The sequence below is a fragment of the Coturnix japonica genome, chromosome 3 (assembly GCF_054131305.1).
Source record: "Coturnix japonica strain WE chromosome 3, WE-NBRP24, whole genome shotgun sequence".
Lineage (NCBI taxonomy): Eukaryota > Metazoa > Chordata > Aves > Galliformes > Phasianidae > Coturnix > Coturnix japonica.
The window spans coordinates 76,268,153-76,286,101 of NC_140665.1; the positions used below are offsets into that span (position 1 = coordinate 76,268,153).

Here is a 17,949-nt window from a genome sequence, read left to right on the forward strand (position 1 = left end):
AAAACCTGGTGGCTACTTAGTAAATATATGAAACAGTCCACTTAACTCTCCTTGTACACGCAGTAAGTCATATGTGAAGAAGACACCATTGTGCATTTATTAGCATATATTTGCTTTTAGTTGCACAAGTTCAAAAAAGGGTTAGAGACAGAGGCTTAGGGCATTCATCCTTCGAGACTGTTGAAGGAGCCCTCAAGTCTTTCTTTGCCTTCCACAAAACAAAACACTGGGGAAAACCAAAATCCGCTAGCACAAAAACACAGCTACTTGTGCTTGCAGGCTTTTGAAACAGTGCACTGCTAACCGTGCCCCAGGCTAATCAGAATAAATAAACTGAACAGAAAATCTTTACCAGCATAAATTCAAGGTGAATTTGAAGTGGTAGCAAAAACTTTTTAAATGTATCAGAGTAAGTCAGAATTATGCATAAACACTTCAAATACAATCAGACAGTAAAAACATCTGTTTGAGATGCCTTGATAAAGAAACCTTGCTTGACAGGGTCACTTGAGAAGTGGTGAAGGAAAAGCAATATTTGTGATTTGCTTTATACATTCCACCAAACATTCTCAAAATGAAAAATAAAAAGCACAGTTTATCTATTTGCTTTGTGTAGAAAATCTAAAAGCAATCCATCCTCAGACTGAGTCAACCGCTCGCAAAAAGCACTTCCAGTGAGGTGCCATCAGAATCTATCATGGCTGTGTTTTGTTCAAATCTCTCTGCTTAACACTTTCACTAATCCAGAATGTCAAACTATGAGGGAGTATTTTCATTAAAACAGTCAGGTAATACTGAATTAAGTAAGAAAGTAGGAAATAAGATTAGAAAGAAAACTATTTTTACCAACAGAAGACACGGTCAAAAATTCCACAAGACTTATCTTGCTAAAAAGAAACGTGTAGTAGTATACTTAGGAAAAATGAAAAATACAAATGTAAGATGGAGAATAAGATGATCAGAGGGCTGAAGCACCTCTGCTATGAAGACAGGCTGAGGGAGCTAGGCTTATTCAGCCTGGAGAAGAGAAAGACCTCACTGCAGCCTTTCAGTATTTAAAAGGGTTTCAGAAAAATGAGGGTAATCAACTTTTTACAATGGTTTTTACAATGGTAGACAAGGGGGAATTTTGAGTTTTAAGCTCAAGGAGGGAAGATGACAGGGCGATGTTCTTTATACAGAGGGTGGTGAGGTGCTGGAACAGGCAGCTCAGAGAGGCTGTGCATGCTCCATCCCTGGAAGTGTTCAAAATGAGGTTGGATGGGGCCCTGGGCAATCTGATCTAGTACCAGATCTGGAGGCTGGTGGCCTGGAACTTTATGGCCCTTGGAGCCCCTTCCAACCCAAGCCATTCTATGATTCTGTAATTCTATAAGGCACACTGACACAATAAAAACAGCTTTCATAGATTAAACCTTCTGGTATAACATACATAAGGAGGTATTTCTGACTCAGTGAAAGGAAAGCAATTTGATTGTCCCCCTGCATCAATACAAAGCTCTTGTGCACTCTTCCGATGAGTGAATGTTAATTAGTTTCCTAATTATAACATCAATGCATTCAGCTAAACATAGGGCGGGCTTTCAATTTGCTCAAAAGTGCTTAGCCCAGATTCAGGTTGACAGATTTCCTCAACTCCAGAAAAAAAAAAAAAAAAAAGAAAAGAAAAGAAAAAAAAAAAAAGGAAAAAAAAAAAGAAAAAAAGCAGTGTGTACTGAGATGACATGGTCATAAAACCAAACGTTGAAGCACACAGTGCAGTTGCTCACAGCATCCCCCCCGCAGCGAGCTGCAGCTCGGCTCACAGCTTGCTTCGCATTGCTTTTCAGCCCCCCAGAGCCTCACGGCGGCGCCCCACGCCCGCTCGCCCGCCCGGCACTCACTTGATGACCGTTCCTTTGGTGCCCCCTGCCGTGGTGAGCATGACACGCGTGGTCAGGCTGACGCGCAGGTCCTCCTCGTCCAGCCCCAGCAGCGCCGCGCAGCACTCCAGCGCCGGCTGGCTCCTCGCCTTCAGCGTGCAGCCCCCTGGCAGCAACCACCACAGCTATATAAGAATTTACTCCAGAAAATGTGAGCTTGACTTTCCACACGCAGAGAAAAGAACTATTCTGGTGCCCTCCTTGCTTCCTCTGTGCTCTGACTTTCCACACCTTCCCTTCTCCTTGTTTGTGGGTTTCCTGAAATTGCTTCTCCATTCACATTTTCATCTCTTTCACTCTGTCCCATCTTGCCGGTCCCAAATTCCAATCTCACAGAAAGCCCAAATATAGAAGCTGGTGTATAAGAGAGCCCATGAAGCCACTTATCCTTCTCTATCCCCACATCCTCTCATCTTCACAAAGATGGCAAGATCACAAATAGAAACTGAGAAGGTTCTGATAAGGAAGCCTCACAACTACAATCATAAATCAGTGAGAAAAGGTTTCCTACAAAGGTTGTACAACTTTCTCCTTGGAGGTTTTCACATCTCCGTTACAAAAGCCAATTTCAGTAGTATGGCAAGAATGGCCATTCCCAAAATAGAAGTTTAGCCTTCCTCAGCCTTCTTGAGTTGTTCACTAGTAAGTACCAGCAACACTCATAGCAACTTGTCTTCTGAGTTAACATCTTAAAATGATTTAGTTTACATTTACCAAAAATTTTACTGCAACTTTTCTTCATCTCTCAAAAATATTAACCCAGCATTTTTGGAAGCCAAAGGACTTAGCAGCTTTCACTGGAGATGGAACAGCTAACTTAAAGATTTTTCATGACATCAGCAAGAAGCTGGATTTATTTTATATATTATTACTAAAATTAAATAACAGTTTTGAGACACAAAATGTCTCTTCTTTATAGCAAACTTTGCACAAACAGTTCTTTGAACCATTTCAGTGAGAGCGTCTGAAGTACAGCTATAAAACTTGACGTCCAAATGGGATGATTTAAGGCTGAATTACCCTTTAATAGAAGGCAGCATTCTAAAGCAATAATTCACATGAAAAGGAATCATCTATAATCAAGAGCTATTTTCACTATTTTCTTTACAGAAAACAATTTGTGTTTCTTCTAACCTGAAGTGCTCCCAGCTTCCTCAAAATCAATATTTCCAAGGTGAAGGACACCAGCCACCACTCGAAAAAGGTCAAGTTTCTCTGCATCATCCAGTCCAATCTTTTTCATTGCCGTGCACATTCTGTTGAAGTCTCCATGATCATCTAAGAGTGGATCCTTCAAGGACCCTGCCTTCAGATACTATAAAGAAACAATATAGAGTAACAACAACAAAAATCAGCATGAGATTTTAAAATATATGTAAACAATTATTTCCAGGCAAGAATAAATCATAACAAAAAGCAATAAAAAGCATGCAAAACCCAAACTAAATAGAGATTAGAGCTCTTCATACAGCATGTAATTTAGGAGAACCCCGATTTATTTTCACTTGTTGATACTTCAAGAGCATGAGCCTTAAAACTATAGTCTGTCTTCAGAAAGCAGATTCTTGAGATTTTTAATAATGCAGGACAGGAAAATAGAGGACAGTCATTGGCAGAAAGGGAAACGTTTGACTAAAGGAGCTTTCAAAGTACTTCTATTGAGGAGTATTTCTAGCCCGTAGCAACCAAAAGACAATGGAGGTCAGCGTGGTTTTGACAGGCCATGAGAAAGGGGTACAGGGCAAAAAAGAATTGGAAGTGTATCCCCTGGGAGTATCTGAACAGATTCATTTAGAGAAATATATTTGTTAATGTTTGCTGATGAATGAGAAACAGTAAAGTTGTTAGAAGTATCCTAATGACTAAAAGTGTCAGTTTCACATTATGCTGGCAGTACTTCCTATTTTAAATACATCAGACCTGATCTTAATATTTGTTTTAAACGATAGTGAAACATCCGCATGCAATCAAGAAGCTAACTGAACATGCATTAACTCATTTGAGTTTTCACAATCACTTGAAAATGTTTTCAACTAAGAAGAATGAATAAAGTAGAAGCTTTGTTAATGTCAAATAAGCTAACATGTGAAAACCAAAACACCACATGCATCTGAAAAATTCACTTCACACAACATTTAGACACATTGATAAAATTAATCTACATGTTTTAATTATGTAAAATGATCACCTCATCTTCCTGATAAGGAAAACACAAAAATAATTTAAGTATTAATCAATTATTCCAACTACTTTTGTTAAAATAAGCAATATTTTTCATTAAATGACAGCAAATATAAATATCTGATTTCAAAAAAATAAACAATACAATGCATTTCCTGTTTAAGTGGCTAGATTAAGTTTTTATATAACTGAAATTTGAATCTATATTGCTCCTTCTAATTGACATCGTTGTAAGATACAGGTATTATAGCATAATGTTCCACTATTTAATGGCCAATACCTATTTCCAGAATTACCCTATCAGGTTGTTATAGTTTTAAAACAAACATTTCTACCAAATTAAGTACTTTGGAGACATAATTAATGACAGAACACCAAATTGTACATCTCATCTGGAACAGAAGCTATGCAAGTCCATCTTTGAGCAGCAATAGTAGCTGAATGGTATTATTTTATGCCTCCATAAATTGCCAACTTCGCTACAAATCTTCTTTTAAGACAAATTAGGCAAACTGTGGCAAAATCTCCCAACCACCTCTTAGACTACACACTTGAACAGCTAAATATCTACCAGCTTTGTGCCTCACACTTTTATCAAATCAATACTTCTGTATCTCACTCTCCATCATCCCTGATTACAGAAAATAGCCTGCACTGAAGAAAAAGAAATTGGCATTACGTGCACAACGTTGCAACATATAAACACTAGAAACGCAGAAGCAGACTTCACAATGTTGACTTAAGCAAGGGAAGTATCTATACGGCCTTTTTCACAGCTATGCACAAGCTATGTACAAGCTGAAATTGAAGTTCTCAACAGTAAGAGAGACTGTATGGTCACATGGGGAGAGAAACTCTTTAGTCAGCTTCCACATGTAACTTCTTCCTCTGTTACTGAATCACAAGGATTGGTTTCTTTAAGCAAACTGTTATCTTCCAGCTATACAAATGAAAATTTCTTATTTTAGGTATGAACGGATGAAAAGTGTATTAGGGTAAAATTATAATGAAGCATTTAAACCACCTCCAATTCACATTAAGAAATTAATCTGATTTAATCATAAAAGTGTTCTCAGGCAAACAAGCCCAAAATGGTTTACTCCATTTTTAAGAACGTAACAGGAGATGAGAACACCTTTTTCCTCCTGCTCCAAGTTCCACCCCCTCCTCCATGAAATGCCGCTTTCTGTATGTCACAGTCCATAGCAAAGGACAACAAATAAAAGCAGTGTACGAGGAAGGGGTATTTACTTAAAAATCCGGACAGTAAAAACGGCTTCAGAAGAAAATTATAATTTCTGAACCATTCCTAAAAGTATATAGACTTTGAAAGAAAATGTGAAAAAGTCATGGGTCATTCTTTTGTTTTCTACGGAAGACGTGCTGCATCATTAAGTGTTATATTACTGTAATAAAGAAAAGCAAATGATTTTATGTACTGTTCCATTTGGAATATTAAGTTACACATTAACGTATACTTTCAATACTAAATTCCAAAAACTTTATCAGTACCCATTATTACCTATAAAGATGTGTAAAATGAACGTTTCATTCCACATTGTAAAAGTGCGATGATTTTCAACTCTATGTGCATTGGTTAACATAAATTCATTGAAGACAAAAAACTTACCTCAGGACTCTTGCGATTCTGCAAAATCTGCTTGTCTGTTTCTTTGGTAGCAAAGTACCTCGTACAGCCTCGATTTAAATACTGTAACGATAAAAAAGAAGAAATCCATACTTAAAGATAGTAGTGAGGAAAACATGCTATTATCTATGGCTTGCTTTACATAACTTGTTTCTATCATATAGCAATAATACTATAGCTATTCAAAAACGTTTTCAAGGAATTAATTCTATTTATTATATCTACAGAATCAGAGAAATGCAACAGTAACAAACTATTTCTATAATGCAATGGACTCTGGTATTACTTAAGAGAAGGCCAAAAACCAGGAACCAAGAAAATACATTTTCTGGCCCATTTGTAATATCTAATTTTACTTCAGCAAAACTCATATGTAACATCAGATAAAATTCACAATAATCTTTGTTTTCAGCAACATATAAGTTTTATATATTACAGTGAGGTGGTGAGAGAAGAAGGATCAAGGAAGCTTTGATAGTGGCTATAGAGTACTTTTATGGTCATTTTTTCTCACCAGAGATGTATTTCTACAGATAGTCAAAGATATGGCATAATAAAAACCATGAATAGTGTTAACCCAATATAAATAGAAGTCTAAATCGGAATCTGGCTTCTGCTTTCCATCTCACATTGTACAGTAAAGGGAACAGGGCAATCATTCAGATGAGTGGCACTTCTAGAAAAAAGGAATCATCAGCTTTTTTCTCCTGATTGGTTCAACTGAAAACTTGAACTCTGTCCAAAATCTCGGTGGGAGCACTTTGTTTAAGGGAACTGAAATGATTTCTTGGTCTGCCCACAGACAAATAAGTTTTCAACTTCATGAACACAGATAATTTTATGTTGTGATTAAAACTTATATACAAAAATCTAAAAAAAAAAAAAAGAGCAGAAGAAAACTAAATGACAAATTTGATATTTTAACAAAAAATTGACACTGTTTCAAGTTGGCTTACTCTTGAAATACTGAAAAGTTCTGTACATCAGCAAATAATGCAAAGCATGGTGTAATTTAAATACAACATTTAGTATTTAGTATTTAGTATTTAGTATTAGTAAAGAGATCCTAGAAACTGAGGGTGGGATGTAAAAAAAAGGTCATGCTCAACAGACTGAAAAAATGAACCAGCATGACATCCAATAATTCCCTGTGTCAGAGATATTTAATCGCAAGATAACGGCTTTCATTTGAAAGCTAAAACTTTGTGAAAATTTAAATCTAAGAGAAACTGTATTTTTAAGGCATGCAAATACATATTTTGAGAATATAACATGTAACAACTAAATATCATTTAGATTTATGTTCTATTAAAAAAAAAAGGAAAAAAAAGAACCCCACACCCACACCTCTGAAGTTTAACACTCCACTATAACTTCAGCGACCCAAACATAATGCAACTTCAATTCTCTTTTGGCTATCAGGATCTGAAAAAAAACCAACAGTTTCTCATATTCATCACCTATGCTCTAGGTACAGATTTACTACAGAGCTTTACTTTCAAAGCCACGTGGTGCAAAGTCATCTGAACCAGCAACGTTCCGCACCTAGTGACTTTGAATCTCTGAAGACTTCTGCAGGGAAACCCAGAATATGAGCAACAAGGATGGCACACTTTTGTGCACATATGTTGTTCAGAGAAGAGGCAGGTAAGAGCAAAGAGAGTAACCTACAACTCTTTATAGTCCTTTGCATAGTAAATTAATTCAGGGGAAAGACGATCTTATGGAGAGGCAGCCCCCATGAGCATTGCTGAAATCCAGGTAATAGTTCAGGCTGGTAAGCCAAATGCAGTTGTCTTGGTTCATATCCCCAGAGAAAGCAAGCACTAGCACCAAGACAGCCAGCTGCACAGGGAGATGACAACAGATCACTTAAGTCAAGGGGAGGCATGGTAGCTGAGGGAACAAAAGAGAACAGAATCATCCTTTGTCTTTTAATACTGCTTCACTTCTTTGTAAAGTAGGAATCACCTTAGATTTGAGATGGTCCTATTTTCAGGTTAATACAATTGAGTAAAACATGCTTGTGTCATAGGGCCCTCACTGGACCTAATTCAGACCTCGACTTTGATAATCTACAAGCCATGTGCAAAATAAAGACAGTGAAAAAATATGTCATTAAGGATGCAATATTCTAAGCAAGCTATTTAAGAATATAATCTTTGTCATGAAGTTTTGGCATTGCTTTTTTGTTTGCTTGTTTTGCCAAGCTTCCAGAAGATTAACGTTAATATCTAAACAATAATCAAACACCAAATGCTGGTTAGCATAGTATCTCTGTCTATGCTTAGAAGTTTGATAGATGATATTTCCTCAGTAATTTCAACAAGACAGACATACAGTCAGCAAAAAATGATGTAAAAAAGTAACTGAGGCGTTATGATTCAGAGCCACATTTTATGACAAAAGTCTGGAACAGCAAATGAGTGAAGAACACTGAAAGAATAATCCTTACAAAAGCAGTAGAGATTTAGGAAGAAAAATTATCTTTTATATTCTTTTTCTAAATATCTCCTATAAAGTGATATTTCATGCATATATAGTACAATATGGCCAATAATTTTTAAGTATATTCATATTAATTTGCATACAAAGATGTGTGAATACTGAGAAAGGGATCATAAATTTCCTCTTAACTAATCAACTTCAGAAGGTGAAAAAAAAGCAGAGTGGGCCTTTCACATGCAGCAAGAAGCACAGGGACTCATATACTAACAAATATTCCCAGCTGAAATGAGAGTACCTGCTGCAAATTTAGTACAAGCCCAAAAAATGATATTCAAGTCTGATAAGGCAGGTGTCACTGTAAGCTCTTTAGAGATGGAACAAGCGCAGTTCTGCCTTCTGTACAGGCATCCATGTTGTTCAGTACTGTACCGCACCAGCCTGATTTTAAGCAGGTAATAAGTGCGACCTTGATATCTATAATATCATGCACTCTCATGAGCAGAGCTTTTGATTAAAACATTCCCAAGAGAGAACATGTAGCATATTCAGTTACAGAATTAAAAATCTATTAACTACAAGAAATATGCATTAATGAAAAAGAGACTACTCAAAAATATTCATTTAATAAGTTGCTGAAGGATTTTGCTTAAAAACATTTTAAAAAAATAGAATATTGAATGCAACAATTGGACAAAGTTCTGGATTTTAGGAAGTAAGATTGTCTAGTACAAAATGGATTATATGGAACTATCTTAGGTCTCACCTACATAACCGCTACTTAGTTCAAAAGCATCAGGAACTTTGCATCCTTAAGGCTCCTGGCTTCACACTGAATTTTACTAAGTGCAGAGGACATCAGGTGAAGCAACAGATAAGCACAATTCAACAAACTTTATTTAGAAAAATGAAGCTATATAAACAAAAAAAAAACTATCAATGTAGTAGCGTAATGCTTTGTTAGCAGTACTCTTCGCCCCACTTAATCTAATAAAGATGACAGTCAACTAATTTATGTCCTTGTAATTCTACATGCTCTCCAGGTTTGTGTTGCACAGACCATACAAGCCCTGTGCAGCTATTTGCTCTGGACAAATAGAAATGCACAGTTCTGTTCCAGTGAGATTTCAAGTCAAGCATACCCCAAGAGACAATGGAAAGATGGAGACAAGTGACAGAACTTGAGCAAACAGCTACCTGATGTCTAGCAGTATGATTTGCTTTGTCAATATTTATCTTTTCAACACAAGCCAACAAACTACATGATGACGTTTGTATATATTAGAGTTCAAGTGTGTTTGTCAAAAGTAAAAAAAAAAACAAACAAACTAATGTATTTATAAATCAATAATAAAATTGCAAGAGTGAGTGACAGAAGTCGTCACCTTACAAGTCAAATCAGTGATGGCAGTCTACAATGAGGAAAGGCTTAGAAGTAGCCCAAAAGGGAAGACAGCAGCTTGCTTCGATGGGAAACAAAAGGGAAGAAAAAAAAAAAAAATCAAGAAAACAATGAGAAACAGTTCTATAGTTGTGCTGGTTGCATGTGGATACAACTTTATTAGTTCATCAAATAAAAGAATGTAATAATCAAAGAGTAAAACACTGAAAAATTAATGAGAATTTAAAAATAAAGGAAGCAGGGCTGGAATCACACAAAAAAAAAAAAGGAACAAAGATTTTTGACTGGGAAGAAGGAAAGGAAAGCAAAGGAAATCATATAATTTGTCAATTGCTTTTGAATATAATTCAGTGACATCTGCAGAAAATGAAGCTGAGTGGAAAGAAGGAAAGCTGGAATAAAAAGTTGAAATGAGGTAATATTGCTATTTAGTGGAAAGACGGGTGGAGGAAAACTATGCCAAAATGTAATGATAGCACAGAAAACCAGCCTGTTTGTGGAATTTCTGCTGGAAACATAACTCAAAATCAGGGTTAGGCAGAAAAAGCCACATGATTTCAGGAAAGGGAAAAAATGTCAAAAATAAAGCATGGGGAGAAGAAGCAAAGAGAGTAAACAAATTAAAAGAATGGCCATGCTGATTTGAATTAAAAGGTCAATACATACTATCCAATATCTCATCTTCAACCATGACCTGTATTTCACCCAAGGATTTTACTTTTCCTTTTTGAGCTGGGATGACAAAACAGCTCAGAATTTACAAATATGGCAACATTACACACCATTTCACTCTCTTTTACATTCCTGAAATTCTACTCTTGCTTTTTCTCAGCCACTGAACATTAAGCTAACATTTTTAGAGAAGTACACAGAATTATTTGTATCTTATTTCCTTCCTGTTTATTTTAAGTTAATTTTCATGTAGGTATTGCTAAGAACACTACATTCAGTACTGACTGTATTTGTATTTTATTTTCTGTTCCACGGCTGAGTGACTGAACCAGTAAATTGTTGAAAGAAAGCAAAAACCCAGAAAAAATAAGCAGTTCTCAGGAAAGAATAAATTAGCAGATGAAAAACATAGGGAAAAGCATGCTTAATGAAGAGAAGTAATCCTGGGCAGAAGAGGTGAGCACAACCTTCAGGTTAAATGGAGATAATTTTCAGTGTAAGGGATGAGCATGTCTTATCATATAACCTGGAGTGAACAAGAATGACAGAGGAGTATGAAGAGAAAAACAGGGAAACTGGGGAAATGCTAATGACAAATCTAGACAGTGGAGAAAGACAGAAACAGAACACAGCGAAGTAGGAAAAACAAGTGATATGAAAGTATATGGATTTCAACAGGGAAGTACAACCACCATGATTTGAACCTTGGAATGAAGTATGAGATAATAATTTAAAGGACAGAATCTCAGAAGAGAAATATCACACCTTCCTTAATGCATGGTTGGAAGAGGAAGAAATAAAAGCGGTTTTTATCAAAGATCCCAGAGAACAGTTGGATCACAATAAAAAAAAATGTTCACTTTCCACTTCAGGAAAAGACAACAGCAAAATTGAGAGCAATTGAGTATGCATGCAGTGATACCTTACTGGAAAAAGCAAAGATTCCTCAGTTTTAAAACACAGAGGAAAACTATAGGAAGATGTCCATAAGAACAAATCAGCACACGGTCTTATGCCCAGATCAAATAGATTAAAAATAAAAAAATAAAAAAGCTATTTTCTGAATTTTGTTGCAGAAAAGAGTTTCTCAAATATAATAAACAGATACTTTAATAAGATCTATAAGATCTTAAGATAAGATCTGTAAGTCCATGAATGGCAGCAATGTAAAGCTTTACAACTGCTGACTCCGATACTTACCCTGAAGCTGTCAGGAGAGCTTAGATACAGTTTTTCTCTAATGTCTTCTGGAGCACCAGCACAAAGCCTGTAAAAGATATGATAATTCCTCTCTTCTTTGCCTTGCACACAGATCCGAGATTTCTCCAGAAGATAATGTGATACGAATCCACCAACCACTGAGTTCTAGGAGGAAGAAATATTTTTTCTAATTATTTGAATGTTTTTTGACAATTTGACTGAGAGCTTTTCAATGTACAATTGTCTGATCGTGTCTATTTCAACTGACACTGCCCCAAAGCTTAAAATATAATTTTAACTAATAGGTACCAAGCTTAAAATAAGAAAGTTTCTTGTACCATAACTTCTCAGTGCATGTACTGCACCTATGTACATTACTCTTACCAGAAGGCTCTACTTCGTAACCACAAGAGGAAATTCGACATGCATATGCTTAAGTTACCCTAGCTAAACTACGTTCAAAGAAAAATCTCCATAGGCTACATACACAGTGAGTAGTACTTCTGACCAAAAAGAAAACCAAAAAACAACAGATCAATTTCAAGACTTTTTTTCATATATATAATATTAATGCGGTCTCAACGTTTCATACAAATACATAAAACTCAGAAATTCATATAAAATATTGAAGTATTAAAATAAATTTATAGCAGTTGATATATATACACAGCTCATGCCTGTGAATTAAAGGAATGCATAAATGCTAAAGAGCAATTAAGTTATTCTTCAGGTTGCCTTCATGTGATGTTTGGATGGAAGCAATTTTCCCACTGACTTGACACACTGTTTTCCAGCAGTGACACAGTACAGTGGCTTTCCTTTCATGGTGATAAATACAAATCAAATAGGGAAAGCAAGGACAGTAAGTACATGATATAAGATAAGTCTATTTTACCTACTTCTAAACTAGCATTTCCATTATATTGCAAAAATCATCGCTATTATCTGTATCAAAACTCCAGTACCTTTTCATTGAAGTGAATTTCCACAAATTTCCCAAAACGACTGCTATTGTTGTTACGAATAGTTTTTGCATTTCCAAAGGCTTCCAGTAATGGATTCGCTGTTAATAAAAAATAAATATTTAAAGAAGTGTTAGAATGTGATCAATGAAGTACTAGTAGGAAAGGGAAAAATAAATTCATACATTCAGTGAGCTTATTGAGAATAAGGTGTGAAAGTTAAAGGAAAAACATTACCTGTTATAAATAACTGATTTCGTATCAAATCAGTACAAATGGTACTGGATTTACAGTGGTGGAATTTACAATAAAGTGTTTAAATGTCACATCACATTGCAACATAACTTAATACTGTAAGAAATTCAGAGACCATCACCAAAAATAATTCAGTTGTGTTCTTCTAACAGCAAGCAGATAAATAAATGATACACAAACTATAAGACAGAATACACAATTTGACATTTCCCAGTGAGTTGCTGCTCATAAAATCTAAACTAACCATTTATCCCATGGACAAAAATGCCACTGAAATGCCATGCACATTACATATTAGATTGACTGGGGGGAGGGAAGAGGATGTATTACAAAAGTTGTTTTCAAAACCACCTTAAAAATGCCCTTTCAGATTAGCTGGATTGAATGTATGAGAGATTTTTGGTTTTTACTGGCTGCAGGTTTCAAGCACCTTAAAGAAAAAACCCATACAGAAAGAGCAGCAGCTATCTAACGTTTGGTTTATGTTTATACAAGTCATGCATGGTTTAAGCAGTTTGAAAATGCTTAGTAGTTATGAAGCACAAGGCTACTGACTGTACTTCACTAACTCTGAAGATGAAAGAAAATCAATTTACTGAACTGCACTAACAGCAAACCAAATAAAATATCTGCAGGACATTTTAAGGCTTTTAACTAAAAACCATGCATTGGAAACTATATGAGCGGAAACTCAGATCTAAAACTGACAACCAACTACAAATCTATTCCTACAACAATCGAACTCTGAGGGAACAACTACAGTGGTTGGATAAATTAGGGAAGATAATTCATTATTTGGTGGGACACCAGCATTAACTGCTCTGGTTTGGGTTTTTTATTCTGTTTTTAAAGCATAAGATTTAAGCATAAGCAAGAAAATCCAAGTCTCACTTTCATAACAATCTTACTAAGAGGCCCTACTAAAGATTGTAGTACATCTCTGGAGTAATCCAGTGACTCAAATTACATAAACAGAAATACTTAAAGCTTAAGAAAAAGACACTAAGAGTAATGAAATTCTGAAATGAATCTACATGAAACTATAGAAGACTGAAGCTTTTTCAGAGCGGTTGGTTTTTGAGATGTGTTCTCAGACTTATTTCCTGGTTAATCAGGAATTCCATGCAACATTGAAAAGGGTCAACCAAATAACTATAAAGAAAAAAAATCTCTTTTGACCTTGTTCGGGAGCCTATTATAAAGACAGACACAATAATGAAGAGATAAAAGTGTTAATCCAAACGGTATGTCTTATGGCAAAAAAACACGAACTCTGAACTATATAATAGACCTCCCTCCTTTATCTGACTTTTCATGGTGAGAAGAAGGAATTATATCATCCTAACAGATATTAATGAGAATGTAATCTTAGCCTTGTAGTCTAATACAACATAAAAACCAGTGTTGGCTACACAACAACTCAAACTCCACATCAAGGACTGTGTGACACAATGTTAAATAAAAGTAAGGCAAATCATAAATAAAAAAACATATTTTAAGAACTTAAGATCAAAGTAAACTACCTAAATTGCTCCACAGGAAGTTTGACAGTGATTTCATTCTAGCTGTTACTTACTGATACTTCAAATTAGAAAAGAATTTTATAACATATTTTAATTGAACCTTAAATTAAATAAGGCTTATTTCAATACCTTCTACAATTCTATCATCAATATCTTGTCCAGTACCATAGGACTCGGTCAAATATCTGTAAAGCAAGATAAATACAAGTAAATGACATTATTTTCTCATAAATTTCCTAAATTAAACACAAGTTCCATGCATACAGGTTCTGCATTCAGAGCCATCAATGTTAATAAAATGCCGAAGTGTAGATGGTAATATAGGAAATTGCTGTGCATACGCAAGATAAGAATCAATTTAGCAATTGAAGAAAAAATTGAACACAAATCCAAAACATGCTTTTCAGTTGCACCTTTTTTTCTGCTCCCCCACTCCCAGCTCCCAAGTACAAGGCAAATCTTCTGGAAATTTACAACTAAATCTGGGACACATTTTAAGCCGGTCTTGAAATAGAACCTTCCAAAAAAGTTCAGGAACATTAACAGAGCTGTATTACTACCTTCTGCCTCCTGATGAGTACACAAGGAAAAAGGCTTCCTGTTTTAAGAACTCAATAACGTTTTGTACACATGCTATGTGGGGGCAGTGGCAGAGAGATGTGGCAGTGTTGACATTTGCCTGCCACGTAATCAGAACTTCCTCTGTTGAAAAGCAGAAAAATAACATCCTTTGAGGACATTTCTCAGGGGATGTTCTCCCAGTGCATGCTGTGTTTTGTGGGTTTTTTAAGCAGGACAAAAGTTATGAGCTGTATTCTGTTAGAAGCTTGCTGCAACTCCTACAGCTCTCCACTAAAGGTTACAGAGGGGCAGAGAACAGCGTGACGAAGAGATGGCCAGCCATGATGATTCTTCCTGGGACACAGAAGATAATACCACTACTATGAATATGATGCCAGGGAAAAGGCAATTAAAGATTTACACAGGGAAACAAGGTAAGGAGGAGACAGAATGCATTTGAACTGCCTGCTCTGTGCTTTCTTAGATAGTCAGGCCACTCATATTGACTTATTTAATTTAATGGAGCATTACTTTCCAGTTATAGTGTTCCAGATTGATATAAAGCAGTTTAAGCATGACACAAATATGGTCAAGGTTATTAAAAACATCTAAGAGGAAGGCTGATCAGCAATATGACCTCCACATAGTTTAATATGCTTGATTCTGTATCTTGCATATATGAACATCAATAAATAAATAAATGCATCCCATTACTCAGTATTTATTCAGCAGATTAGGGTTGAAGTATATTACAATTGTAATTGGTTCAGAAATTAAGAGTTAAAAAATACAGATCAAGCAAACTGAAGAAACAAAGACTTGGAAAACGAATAATTGCACACTTATGACAGAAACGAGTGTGTCTCGTAAGACACAGTTAAAATGCCTAGCTTTCATTTTAACAACAACAATAGCAGACACACGATACCAAAACAACTGCATCATAAACCATAATAACTATATGATGTCACTACAAGTGAGCTAAGGCTTCTGTAAATGTATAGCCATTGCCATATGTTTCATATGCCATCATGTCAGCACCTAAGTTTAACTCTATGAATGCCATGAACTAAAGTGCACGTAGAAGCATATACATAACCTTCTGAATCAAGAGTTAATGCTGTGCTACTGAGTACCTTATAATTAGCTCTGTCCGTATTTCAAACAAACACATCATAACAAGAGATTCACTGAACAACTTTGGTTCAAAAGTACAAACCTCAAAACAAATTTAGTGTTTTCTGTCTTGCCAGCTCCGGATTCTCCAGATACTATGATGGATTGACTCATCTTGAGAACTTTCATATCACGATATGCTTTATCAGCTTAAATGAAAGAATACATGAAACATGACAAAAATTATGCTTGCACCTCTCCTGAAAATTAAAATAAGAACTAACCACAATACAAACATGCAAACTCTATATTTTGCCAGTTTTGTTTATGTCGTTCTTCATTTATTAAATCTGATTATTTTTTATGATTGTAAATTATATTAAAACTGCTCAGACATAAAACAGCAGAGGAACAGAACAATCATAAACGGTTGCCAAAAATCTTCAGACTGCATATCAAGGAGGTAAAAATTTGCAATTTTAGCCACCATGTTTCATTCGTAACAGCTTATAGTAATTGAATCAAAGGTGCAGTTTACACACAGCTACAATTTAATGCTCATTTTGTAAAAGACAAAATCAGACTCAATACATACCAATAGCAAAGACATGTGGTGGCAATGTCCCAAGAGATCTACCCTGGTACTTTTTAATAGCATCTGAAGAATAGAACTTAGGTATGTCAAAATATGGATTCACTGCAATAAGAATGTTGGCTACATACGTCTGTGAAGAGAAGAATATTATACAAACTATTAGCTAGTATCCAACCAAAGTGGTTAACAGCAATTTTCTATTATTATTGAAGAGTATAGTCAAAGTATAGCAATTATATTTGCAGTTTTCCCCAGAAGGGATATGTTTTCAGAGTTCTTCTAATTATCTTTCCAGGACTTGTGTGAAAAAGCACTTCTCAGGAGAACTTCCTAACTGCTGAGCTGTGGAGCATGTCCCAAATTTGACCTTTGTCTGTCTTCTTTTAAATGATTTCCTACTGTATGAATTGCTGGATCAGGGATAAGGCATCACTACTTCCTCCTCTAAAGCAAAAAAGTAAGCTCTTGGCTAGCATAATGCAGTCTCCTCCAATGAGGACAATAATTTTTCAATATCAAATGGAAGCAACTCGGCAGGAAGGACTGACAGAATACTGCCTGGGAACACGCTCAAGCAAGGCAATAAAAGCACTCAGCTGAGAGAAATTAGCTCCGGCCGCTTCCAAAGTGAGAAATGCAGAATACAAATGCTCTGTAATTGACAAAGAATTTGAGGGGGGTGGGGAGGAAGAAAAAAAGGCTGCTTTTTACTTTTCCATCTGAAAAATATTTTAATACTTTTGTTTTAATGACCAGATCACATACAAGGATGCCCTAACATCTGAAGCACAGAAAAAAGCAGATTAGTGAGAAAGGGTATAAAGAATATCAGAGAAACCCTCAGACTGAATAACTTATTTGGTTTATTGTTAGTGAGCACATCCCAGGTCTGAGAATTCCCGGACTGAGTTTTAAACACTATCATGAAATGCTGATAGAAGTCTGGATCACAGACAACACACCAATTTTTTCATATGTTTCTATTTTCTCCATGATTTCAATGATGTAAGACACAAGCACAGAGTTCTTCAAGAGCTGCAAGTACTAAAATTCATTTTCTTTTCAGTAACAAGGCAAGTACTGTTAATCAGAACTAAACAAACAAACAAATATATATATATATATATATTTATATTTATATACAATTCCAACTGTATCAAAAAGTTACAATAGGATGGTAATTAAGATGATTTGATATTTTTCCAGAAAGTATGTGTACATGGGACAACATATTAGAAGCACTTGTTTAAAGGGAAGAAAAGTATGATGAACCTAAATACTATCCTCCTTCATGATAAGTTCAGTTTTAGAGTTTATTCCATTGGTTTCCTGTGTCTGTCTCATTATTATTTTTCCAGTACAGCTTTCAAATCACCATTTTAATTCATTTATCTTAAAGCTAGGGCTTTATCTTGAATCCATAAAAAATTTATAGCTCTGTAAAGTTAACTGCAACAAAGGAAAACA

General features: G+C 35.5%; 1 protein-coding gene across 11 annotated transcripts in view; it reads right to left on the minus strand.

Moving 5' to 3' along the window:
• The window catches only part of MYO6 (myosin VI), a 93,320-nt gene that overhangs the window by 40,439 nt on the left and 34,932 nt on the right, over positions 1 to 17,949 (minus strand). For all 11 annotated transcript variants that reach the window (XR_004306596.2, XR_004306597.2, XR_014944876.1 and 8 more), the window contains exons 5-12: positions 16,483 to 16,612; positions 15,991 to 16,096; positions 14,340 to 14,395; positions 12,436 to 12,533; positions 11,471 to 11,635; positions 5,734 to 5,814; positions 3,057 to 3,237; positions 1,884 to 2,028 (exon numbers count right to left, since the gene is read on the minus strand). Coding sequence is in view for 8 of the 11 variants with exons in the window: in XM_085543728.1 (XP_085399854.1) it covers positions 1,884 to 2,028; positions 3,057 to 3,237; positions 5,734 to 5,814; positions 11,471 to 11,635; positions 12,436 to 12,533; positions 14,340 to 14,395; positions 15,991 to 16,096; positions 16,483 to 16,612 (962 nt within the window). In the remaining 3 variants the exon portion in view is untranslated. The remainder of the gene's footprint in view (positions 1 to 1,883; positions 2,029 to 3,056; positions 3,238 to 5,733; positions 5,815 to 11,470; positions 11,636 to 12,435; positions 12,534 to 14,339; positions 14,396 to 15,990; positions 16,097 to 16,482; positions 16,613 to 17,949) is intronic.